The following is a 12,253-nucleotide window of genomic DNA, read 5'->3' as shown; positions in this document are numbered from 1 at the left end:
TGTCCGTATTTACTACAGAATTTCCTGGTTACGTGGGAAACTTCCCCTCCCCTCAACTTTCTTGAGGTATAATTTATATACCATAAAATTAATCTATTTTAAGTGTATAGCTTGATGAGTTTTGACAGTTGTATATAGTCGCATAACTGACACCACCATGAAGATAAAACTTTATGAGTAGTTTTTTTAATGTCAGCTTTCTTATAGGTAGTTTCTCTTTTAGTGGTTGTTACAATTTCATAATTAGCATATTGATTGTCAGTGACTATAAAGAATTTTTGAGATCTGGGAAACAAATTTCTTAAGTAATTTTGATTGTTTTCCACCATTGTTTATAACATTTAGTTTTCGTATTGGAAATGCCAAAGAAAGAGCAGAAAACTTGGATATGGCTCTTTTCCAAATGATCACAAATTCTTGGCTAGCAGTTGTTTCCTTTGGTTTATCATGAAGAAATTGGAGCACGTAATTAGACACGAAAGTGCTATTATGCAAAATGTTAGATTTAACTTTTCTGTTTTTAGATAATTTCTTTTTTATAGAAGAATTGCAAAAATAATAGGAAGAATTCCTGTGTGCCCTTCACTCAGATTCCCAAATGTTGCCATTTTATTATATTCTCTCTTTCTCTAAAGCAAACATAAAATGGCTTTATATATATTTTTTTCTGAAATATTTGACAGTAGTCACTAACATGGTCTCCCTTTATCTCGTAATAATTCAATGTGTATTTCTTAAAAACAAGGGCATTCTTTTATATAGCCACAGTATAGTTATCAAAATCAGGAAATTAATGTTAATATAATACTATTGTCTAAAGATCTGATTCAAATTTTTCCAATTGTACAATAGATAATTGCTCTTATTGTTGCTTTTCTACATTGAAATTTATCATGAAATATTGGTTAAACTGTGGGTTGGGGATATTTTTGTGCTAGTGGGTTTTTGTTTCTTTTCTGCCAAATTATCTATCTGGTGACTATCCAGGCAAAACATGATTAGGAAATAAAATGTTCTTCCAACAGGTAATCACCTAACACATAATCTTCCAGAAGTCCTTGGGCAATAACTGAACTTTTAAATTTTTTATTAGCTTTGATTACAGGTGTGAGAAGGAACATTCTCTGTAAATGGCATTTAAAGGCAAAATCAGTTTTTCTCTCATCAGTAAAATGTGGCCTTAAATTCTCCTAGGGCTAGTAGTATTGATCTACTCATTTATAGAGGCCATTTTTCATTTGACATTACATCTAAAACAGGAGCCTTTGGTGTACATTTGTCCTAAGTTGAACACTTTTGTTTGAAATGCCCTTTCCAAATTGTTTTTGTCAGTCTTACAGAAGCTTAAAAGTGTGGAGTGCAAAAGGACCTTTTGAAGTTTTCCAAATCCACATAAAAATGATTCTTGGATGGGTTTGGGAAAGAATTCTGGCATACTTCATGATCTTGGAGCATGGAAGAGAGAATATCCTTTTGGAGACCCCTTGGAGGACTTTTCTCGAAATCCTTAACATTTTTGGCACTTCAACCTCTTTCTGTTTCAGGGTGAAAAGATCTTCTACCTAATTCGTCCAACAAATGCCAACCTCACTCTCTTTGAGTGCTGGAGCAGCTCCTCTAACCAGAATGAGATGTTCTTTGGGGACCAGGTGGACAAGTGCTACAAGTGTTCCGTGAAGCAAGGACAGACACTTTTCATTCCTACAGGTCTTCCCTGGGCGAGTTTGGGGAGGGTGGAAAGAGAGAGGGAGCTTGTGTCACTAGAGCCAACCCCTTCCCATAATGTGTTGATCTGATTATGCGGGATATCCCTCTCATATCAGCTGAAGGCTCAGAACTGGACCTCAAGAAAATTCACATGATGGCCAGGGGCCAGCATGATCACTTGGGGAGGCTGCAAGTGGGGAAGTCCAGGAGGAGGTCGATGACTCCTTTGCACTGGGCTCATGTCAACTTGGTGGACAGATAAGGAAGAACACTCTCAGCCCCGTGGCTCTTGGGATAGTGACTGGGATGCTGGTACTGTAGGCATAAATCAAAATGACCTGAGGTAGAGATGGGTTTTTTTCCCTAAACAATACTTGGCTAAGCTTCACCCCTAGAATTATGAATTTGTAGGTCTGGGGTGGGATCTGAGTGTATGTATTATGAAAAAGTTCCCCTGGTTGGGTCAATTTGGGCAAAGTTGACATCTTTACTATGTCGAGTCTTCCATGAACACAGTATGTCTCTCTATTTAGATTTTCCTTGATTTCTTAATTCCTTGATTTCAGAATTAGTGTTAAGTTTTCTTGAGACGTTTGGCAGAATTCTCTAGTGCAATCACATGGACCTGAAGATTTCTTTTTGGAAAGTTTTTAATTAACATTAAATTTTCTCAGACTTTATTAGGCTATTCAACTTATCTATTTCATATTGGATGAGTTATGATAGTTTGTGCTTTTCAAGGAATTGGTCCATTTTATCAAAGTTGTCAAATTTATGTGTGTAGAGTTGTTCATAGTCTTTCCTTATTATCCTTTTGATGTCTTCCGAGTCTGTAGTGATGTCCTCTGTTTCATTCTTGCTATTAGTTGTTTGTGCCTTCCCTTTTATTCTGTGTCAATCTTGATGGAGGTTTGTCAGTTTTATGGAACTTTTTAAAGAACCACTTTTTGTTTCGTTGATTTCTCTGTTGTCTTTGTTTTTTATTTCATTGAATTCTACTTTTATCTTTGTTTTTCCTTCTTTCTACTTGCTTTGGGTTTATTTTGCTCTCTTTTTTTTCCAATCTTGAGACAGGAGCTTAGATTACTGATTTCAGAGTTTTCCTCTTTTTTAATGTAAGCATTAAGTGCTATAAATTTCACCCTCAGCACTGATTTAGCTGTGTCACATGTTTTGATATGTTGTATTTTCATTTTCATTTAGTGAAATGTGCTTTTTAAAAGATTGAGATATAATTCACATACCATAAAACTTATCATGTTAAAGGGTGAAGTTTAGTTTTTTAAAAAAAATATTCACAAAGTTGTACAACCATCACCACTAATACCAGAAAATTTTCATTACTTTAAAAAGAAGCCCTGTACCCATTGGTAGTCACTCCCCGTTCCTTCCTCTCTTCAGCCCTTGTCAAACACTTGTACTTTTCTTTGTATACGGATTTGTCTGTTCTGAAAATCTCATATAAATGGAATCATGCAATGTGTGGTCTTTTGTGTCTGGCTTCTTTCACTCAGCATATTTTCAAGGTTCATCCATGTTATCGCATTTGTCAGTACTTCATTCTTTAAATGGCTGAATAATATTCCATTGGGTAGATATACCTCATTTATCCATTCATCATTTTATAGACATTTGGGTTGTTTTCACTTTTTGGCTATTATGAATAATGCTCCTATGAACATACATATACAAGTTATTGTGTTAATGTATATTTTCAATTCTCTTGAGTATATACCTAGTAGAGGAATCGCTGAGTCATATAGTAACTATGTTTAACTTCTGGCAGAACTGCCAAACTGTTTTCTAAAGCCTCTGCACCACTTTACATTCCCACCAGCAATTTATGAGGGTCCTTTTTTGTTTTTAAAGATTTTATGTTTACTTTTTCTCCCCAAAACCCCCTGGTACATAGTTGTCTATTTTTAGTTGTGGGTCCTTCTAATTGTGGCATGTGGGACACCGCCTCACCGTGGCCTGATGAGCGGTGCCATGTCCGAGCCCAGGATTCAAACCAGCAAAATCCTGGGCCGCCGGAGCGGAGCGCACAAACTTAACCACTCGGCCACGGGGCGACCTCTATGAGTGTCTTAATTTTTCCACATCCTCCCCAACACTTATTCTTGTCTGTCTGTATGATTATAGCCATCCTAGTGGGTGTGAAGTGGTATCTCATTGAGATTTTAATTTGTGTTTCCCTAATGACTGTTCATGTTGAACATCTTTCTATATGCTTATTAGACATTTGTATATCTTTTTTTTGAGAAATGTCTATTCAAAACCTTTGTCCAGGGGCCGGCCCCATGGCGGAGTGGTTAAGTTTGCGCACTCCGCTTTGGCAGCCCAGGGTTTTGCCGGTTCAAATCCTGGGTGCGGACATGGCACCGCTCATCAATCCATGCTGAGGTGGCGTCCCACATGCCACAACTGGAAGGACCCACAACTAAAAATACAAAACTATATACTGGGGGCTTTGGGGAAAAAAAGGAAAAATAAAATCTTTAAGAAAAACAAAAATCCTTTGTCCATTCTTTAATTAGGTAATTTGTCTTTTTATTATTGAGTTGTAAGAATTCTTTATATATTTTGGATATTAGACCTTTATCAGATATATGATTTGCAAATATCTTCTTTCATTCTGGGGATTGTCTTTTCGCTTTCTTGATGGTGTCCTATGAAGCACAAAAGTCCAGTTTGTTTATTTTTGTTGATTACTTGTGTCTTTGGTGTTATAGCTAAGAGACTATTGCCTATTTCAAGGTCATGAAGATTTACACCTGTGTTTTCTAACCATTTTATAGTTTTAGTTTTTACATTTAGGTCTTTCATCCATTTCAAGTTAATGTTTGTGTATGGTGTAAGGTAAGGGTCCTATTTCATTCTTTTGCATGTGGATGTCCACTTGTCCCAGAACTATTTGAAAAGACTGTTCTTTCCTCATTGAATTGTTTTGACACCTTTGTCAAAAATCAGTTGACCATAGATGTATTGGTTTATTTCTGGGCTTTGAATTCTATTCCATTGATCTGTATATCTGTCCTTATGACAGTATCACACTGTCTCAATTACCATACATTTGTAGTAAGTTTTGAAATTAGGAAGTGCGAGCCCTCTAACTTTGTTTTTCTTTTTCAAGATTATTTTTTTTTTTTTTTTTTTAAAGATTTTATTTTTTCCTTTTTCTCCCCAAAGCCCCCCGGTACATAGTTGTGTATTCTTCGTTGTGGGTTCTTCTAGTTGTGGCATGTGGGACGCTGCCTCAGCGTGGTCTGACGAGCAGTGCCATGTCCGCGCCCAGGATCCGAACCGACGAAACACTGGGCCGCCTGCAGCGGAGCGCGCGAACTTAACCACTCGGCCACGGGGCCAGCCCCACTTTTTCAAGATTATTAATGGCTATTCTGGGCCCCTTAAATTTTCATATGAATTTTTACCTTCAGATTTTGTATAGGTTTTTTTAGTGGTTGCTCTAGTTTTATATATATATATATATATATAAATATATATATATATATATATTTTTTTTTCCCAAATCACAGTCTACTGATACTGACATTTTAATTGACATTTTACCAGTTTGAGGGAAGGGATGAAACTTTACTTCTGTTTGCATCCCTTTACCCTTCCCATTTATAATATATTTGTCTTAAATATTTCCTCTGCCTACGCTGAGAACCATATCACATAGTGTTTTAATTTTTCTTTTTTAAAGATTGGCTCCTGAGCTAAGATCTGTTGGCAATCTTTTTTTTTTCCTTCTTCTCCCCAAAGCACCCCCGGTACATAGTTGTAGGTCCTTCTGGTTCTGCTATGTGGGATGCTGCCCTAGCATGGCTTAATGAGCAGTACTAGGTCTGCGCCCAGGATCCAAATCAGCAAAACCCTGGGCTGCCGAAACAGAGCACTTGAACTTAACCACCACTCAGCCATGGGGCCGGCCCAGTGTTTTAATTTTTGTTTCAACTGTCAAACATAATTTAGAATACCCAAGAGAAGGAAAGTCTATTGTATTTACCTGTATTTTTACTCTTCTGTTGTTCTTTCTTCCTTCCCAGTGTTCCAAGATTCCTTCTTTTATTATTTCCTTTCTGTTTAGAGTTTCAGGGTAGGTCTGCTGGCAACAAATTCTCTTAGTTTTCCTTCATCTGTAAATGTCTTGATTTCTCTTTCATTTCTGAAGGATATTTTTGCTGGATATAGAATTCTGGGTTGACAGTACTTTCCTTGCAGCACTTGTAGAATGTTGTGCTGCTTCCTTCTGGCCTCCATGATTTCTGATGAGATTTTGGCTGTCATTCAAATTGTTTTTCTCCTATATGTGTCATTTCTTGCTACTTTGAATTTTTTTTGTATTCTTTAGTTTTCAGCAGATTCACTATAATATGTCTTGGCATGGAATTCTTTGGGTTTATACTGTATGTGTTCCCTGAGCTTCTTGAATGTTTAGGTTTATGTCTTTTGGTATATTAGTGAAAATTTTAGCTATTATTTCTTTGAATGCTTTTTCAGCTCCACACTTTAACTTCTCTTCTCCTGGATCTCTGATTATCTGAATATTACATATTTTGCTGTATTCCCATAGGTCCCTGAGTTTATTTTCCTCTCAGTCTGTTTCCTCCCTCTTATCCATTTTGGGTACTTTCTATTGTTCTGTCTTCAAATTCTCTGATTCTTTTCTCCATCATCTCCATTCTTCTCTTGAGTTCATCTGTTTCATTATTTATTTCAGATATGGTATTTTTCAGTTCTAAAATTTCCCTTTGTTTCTTGTTCGTATCTTCTCTTTTTTTCTATTTTCTTTTGTTTCAAGCATGTTTGTAATTGTTCATTGAAGCATTTTTATGATGACTTTTAAAAAATTCTTCTCATGTAATTCTAACATCTTTGTCTAACATTATATTGTATAATTCTGGATTTTCTTTTCTGTTACACAGATTTACTTGTTCATATATCAATATCATGTTGATTTGATTACATTGGTTTCATAGAATATTTAATATATGATGAGGCAAGTCACCCCTTCCCCACCTCCCCATACCCATCTGCTTTTCTCTTTTATAGTTTCCTGTTCCCAAGCACTTATTTACCCATCTTTGAATCCTTTGACAGATCTCACATAATGCTTTTCTACACTAGGCACTTACTAACTGTTTGGTGAATTGATTTGCCTACCAGAAATTCGAGTTGGATTAATTTGCGTCTTGGTAGAAATTCCCACAAACTGGGTGCAGACTACTTAGTTCTACAAGCATTGCATGTCTATCGTCTGCCCCAGCAGTGGGCTAGGTACTAGAGACAAAAGAGTTACAGGCCATTTCAGTATACAGTTGTCTCCCCTTATCCATGGAGGATATATTTCAAGACCCCCAGTGGATGCCTGAAACTGTGGATAGTACCAAACCCTATATATACTATGTTCTTTTCCTGTGCATACATATTTGAGGTGCAACAGCAAAATTAATACAAATTTCTTTTTCCTTCTTCACAATTTCGTGGATAGAAGATTCGTTCTTACCATAAATCTTAGTAACCTTAGCATACGATTTTCTTTGCTTTCCTTATTAAGTCGAGAACTTTTACCTTTTCACTTAAAGGAAACACTTTATGGCTTCTGTTTGGCACATCTGAATTGCCAGCATCACTACTCTTGCGCCTTGGGGCCATTATTAAGTAAAATAAGGGTTACCTGAACACAAGTACTGCAATACCTTGACTGTCTGATGACCGAGACAGTTACTAAGTGACTAACGGGCAAGTAGTGTATACAGCATGGGTATGCTGGACAAAGGGATGATTTACTTCCTGGGTGGGACAGAGCAGGATGGCCCGAGATTTCATCATGCTACTCAGAACAGTGTGCAATTTAAAATTTATGAATTGTTTATTTCTGGAACTTTCCATTTAATATTTTCAGACCACCATTGACCACTGGTAACTGAAACCACAGAAAGTGAAATGGTGGATAAGGGAGTACTACTGTAATGTTCTAATAACCACAATAGAGATACTCACTGAAAATTTGGGGAGCACAGTGAAGAGTACTTAGTCTAGCCAGAGGTTTGTGAAAATCTCTCAGAAGAATGACACCTGAAGAGTAAGTAGGGACTGACCAAGGGAAAAAAAAGGCGGGAAAGACATCTCAGACGTAGGGAGAGACATAAGCAAAGCAAGGTTGCGTGAAGCAGTTTATAGATATTGGAACCTAAAGACCAAGGGCTGGGAGCAGATGAAACTGAAAAAGTAGGCAGGCTGAACTTACCCAGAAGCAACTCGGGACCATTGAAGGTTTATTTGTTTGTTTAATTAATTTATAATGAAATATTTCAAGTGCAGCAAAAGATATAAAGAATATTATAATGGACATTTATGTATTCATAACCAAAAATATAAAATATTATGAATATATTTGAATCCTCCTGTATACCTCTCCTCCATTGCATTCCCATTCTTCCCTCTCAGAGCTAGCCATTGTCCTGAAGTTGGTGATTATCATCCTCATGCATTTTTATCCCTTTATTACATAGGTATGCCCCACTAAGCAGTATATAGTATTGTTTTATATGTTTTTGAATGTTAGATAAATGGAATCATATTAGATGTATTCTTCTCAACTTACTTTTTTCTCAAACTTTTTGATTATGAGATCCATATTGATACATACAGCTGTTGTTCATTCATTTTACTTGCTTTCTAGTATTCCATGGTACGAATATATAGCAATTTATCCATTCTCCTGTATATATACATTTCATTGAAGAATTTGGAGCAGGGGATGACGTGGGCAGATTTGTATTTTAGATATATCACTTAGGATTGGGATGTGGAGGACAGACTTCAGAGGTTGAGATTGGTGTCGAACAGTGGTTTGTGAACACTTTGGACTCAGGACCCCTTTATACTCTTAAATGTAATTGAGGACCCAAAAGAGTTTTTATTTATGTGGTTTATATATCAATATTTACCATATTATAAATTAAAACAAAATTTAAACATATTAGTTAATTAATTGAGAAATAACAATAATAAACCCATTATATGTTAGCATAAGTAATAATTTTTATGAGAAATAGCTATTTTCAAACCAAAAAGATTTAGTGGGAAAAGTGACACTTACATTTTTGCAAATCCTTCCAATGTCTGGATTAATAGAAAATGACTGGATCCTCAAATCTGCTTCTGCATGTTGTGATATCATGTCATGTACCCTCTGAAAACCTCCACTGTACACCTGTGAAAGAATGAGGGTGAAAAAGACAAATAACATCTTAGTATTATCATGAGCATAGTTTTGACCTTGCGTATGCTTTGAAAGAGTCTCAGGGAGCCCTAGGATTCCCTGGACCACATTTTGAGAACTGCTGATGTAGACGAGGCAGTTTGCAGGCTGTTGTAAGTAGCCTAGGTGAGAAATAATGAGGCGTCTGAACCTAAAGCATTGGTAGGGTGAATAAATGGAGAAGGGGAGATGAATATGAGAGAAATTTAAAAAGAAAAATCCGAAGTTCCCAGAAGGCATTGTAGGGTCTAGGACAAGGAGAATAATTGAGTTCCAACTAGGTGCATGCTTCACAACTAACCTGTGAAGTGGATATTTAGCTAGAAAACAGAATTTGAACCCAGGTCTGTCCAGCACAAAAGCTCTTTGTTTTATTAGGGTAGAGTTAGAAGGAGTAGTTATGGCAAGGAGATGATGCCCTTCTTAGAGACAAGAGAGAGGATGGATGGGGCAACAGATAGACTTTGAAGTGGAGAGGAGGAAAGTAGAAGGAGTTTATTAACCTCGTGGATTGGTCCAGTTCAAAGTTATAATGATGGCAGACTTGGCCAGGATGGGTGTTGGGAGAGTAGAGGAACCTAGAATGTTTTGAGTCAGAGGAACTCAGAATGTTCTAAGTCACTGCCAGGCTGGCTGCTCTAAGGAGTTGTGTTTGAGCTGAGCAGACAGTGGAGATGTCCACAGGAAGAAAGGCCCTCTGCCAGCTATGATTTTGCCTTGTTACACTGCAGGATGGATCCATGCTGTGCTTACCCCCGTGGACTGCCTTGCCTTTGGAGGGAACTTCTTGCACAGCCTTAACATCGAAATGCAGCTCAAGTGAGTCCTGAAGCTGTGGTGATCCCTAGTTGGCCATTCCCGTTTGCTACAGTCCTTGAGTTCTCCCCTATAGTGAGGAGTGCAGCATAGAAGGAGACGAGATGATCAGAAAGGAATGGATACTGGTTCCTGATGATGTTCAGCAATGAATACCTCTTCCTCAATTAGTAGTTACATGACTTTGGGCAAGTCACGTAACCTTTAAGCCCAAGTTTCCTAACCATAAAGTAGGGTCTTACAGGGTAGTTGTGAGGATTAGAGATAATGCATACAATGCATCCAGAACAAGACCTGATACGTGCAGGTGCTGAGTAAATGGGATCTTTGTTATCACTGTTATTGTTGTGCCTACTTCCTCCAGAGCCTATGAGATTGAGAAGCGGCTGAGCACAGCAGACCTCTTCAAGTTCCCCAACTTTGAGACCATCTGCTGGTATGTGGGAAAACACATCCTGGACATCTTTCGAGGTATGGAGCCCTTTGCCAACTGTCCCTTTTGCCCTGCTGCCCTGAGCATGTGTGTGTGTGCATGTGTGCACGTAACCATCAACTCAGTCAAGATACAGTACTATTCCATCACCACGAAGATCTCCCTAGTGTTACCCCTTTATGGTCTCACCCACTCTCTCCCCCTGCACTACCCATAACTTCTGGAAACCACTGATTTGTTTTCCGTCTCTTTAATTTTTTCATTTCAAGAATGTTATAAAAATGGAATCATACAGTATGTGATCTTTTGAGATTGGCTTTTTTACTAAGCATAATGTAGGGTAGAGCATGAATTTAAACTTTTTTATTACCGAAGGTGGCTGAGAAAATTGAATCACAGTGAAATTCTCCCCACTTCCTGCCAATTAAAGTAAGAAACTCAATCTGGATAGTCTTAGAGTTTCCTGAATGTGCTTCCCATGGGGTCGGGGACAGGCCCAGGCCTGACCATCCTGGCATTGTTACGTTGGTTTCCGGGTATCAGTCCAGGTGGAAGCCAACCTACTGGGTTTCTTCTTTCCTGGTCTGCTCTGAAGTAGAGCGGCTCCCTTGCTCAGACCTGAGATTCTTTAAGGTGACTTGGTCAGAAGGAATCAGTATCTCAGAGTTACAAAGAACCTCAGAGGCCAGTGAGTACAGTCTCCTACCCAATACCTCCAGCCCTTATTCTGCCACCTAGACTGACAAGCCTAAGTGTTCAATCAGAGGCTGGATGACTAACCACTTATTACCTGTTCTGAACAGCTCAGTTCAGTAGATAATTGTTTATGGAGCCTAAATCTGGCTGTCATAACCTCCTCCTGGAGTAACTCAGGACAAGGGCATTAATGGCTCTTCAGATCTGTGTCGGTGGCACTTGTGGTCCTCCTTAGTGTTCGCAGTTTGAAACCCAAGAGGTATAGTAGCGTGGTAGAAGGAACACAGGCCTCGGATTCAGATAGACATGGTTTCAGTCTTGGTTTTGGTACTCGCTTGGTGTGTGCCCTTGGTTAAGTCTCTTTGCCTCTCTCAGCCTCAGTTTCCTGAACTATAAAATGAAGATAATGATACATGGCTTATGGGGTGGGTATAAAGAGTCAATGAGATAGATGTTAAATGCCTAGCATGTAGTAGGTAGTCATTAAATGAACACTGTTATAAGAACTGAGATCTGGAATTATGCTCAGAGCCTTGAACATTTTCTCTGGTTGCCTGAAAAGAGCAACAATTCCTTCACTTCCCTGCATTGCTTTGTTGACACACTGCCTTCTTTCCCCCTTTAGGTTTGCGAGAAAACAGGAGACACCCTGCCTCCTACCTGGTTCATGGTGGCAAAGCCCTGAACTTGGCCTTTAGAGCCTGGACAAGGAAAGAAGTAAATATACTTATTTCTCTACCTCCTCTAGAGTTCTGCCCTCAGTAGGGACTGGCTTTGGGGAGGTAGAAGAGACCAGGGAGGTTTATGCTCCTGGGGTTAGAGTGGAGGACTGGGCTGGGACTCCTGGGATTATGTTTTTAAACCTTTCTTTTTGATTATATAAAAAGTAATACATGCTTACTATAGAAAATTAGAAAAATACAGAAGAGTATAAAGAAGGAAAAACATTATCTGAAATTTTAACACTCAGAGAGAATTAACATTAACATTTGGTTATATTTTCTTCTGGTCTTTTTTATATGCACTTTAAAACATAATTGCTATTTCCCTGTATGTACAATTTTGTATCTGAATTGGTTGGCTTGTCTTAATTTTCCTGTGTCACCAAAGTTCTCCATAAACATTTAATAGTTACATGATATTCTTTTGCAGGGATGTACCATCCTCACCTAACCACTTGTTTATTGTTTCTTCCTTTTTATTTATTTATTTGAGAGGTAGTTATGACAATCATGCAGTGATTATCTATTTGCATCAGTCTTTGTCCCTCATCTCTTGGTTGTTTCTTCAGGATAGATTCCTAGAAGAGCAGTTACTAATCAAAGTAT

The 12,253-nt window shown here is 38.0% G+C and overlaps 1 protein-coding gene across 3 annotated transcripts in view; it reads left to right on the top strand.

The window, feature by feature from the left end:
- Positions 1–12,253, top strand: part of PHF8 (PHD finger protein 8) — a 109,769-nt gene that overhangs the window by 46,396 nt on the left and 51,120 nt on the right. For all 3 annotated transcript variants that reach the window (XM_046673334.1, XM_046673335.1, XM_046673333.1), the window contains exons 8-11: positions 1,545–1,707; positions 9,712–9,799; positions 10,161–10,267; positions 11,551–11,642. In XM_046673334.1, coding sequence (XP_046529290.1) covers positions 1,545–1,707; positions 9,712–9,799; positions 10,161–10,267; positions 11,551–11,642 — 450 coding nt within the window. The remainder of the gene's footprint in view (positions 1–1,544; positions 1,708–9,711; positions 9,800–10,160; positions 10,268–11,550; positions 11,643–12,253) is intronic.

Source organism: Equus quagga, chromosome 10, assembly GCF_021613505.1.
Source record: "Equus quagga isolate Etosha38 chromosome 10, UCLA_HA_Equagga_1.0, whole genome shotgun sequence".
Lineage (NCBI taxonomy): Eukaryota > Metazoa > Chordata > Mammalia > Perissodactyla > Equidae > Equus > Equus quagga.
This window is presented reverse-complemented; position numbering and strand designations above follow the sequence as displayed.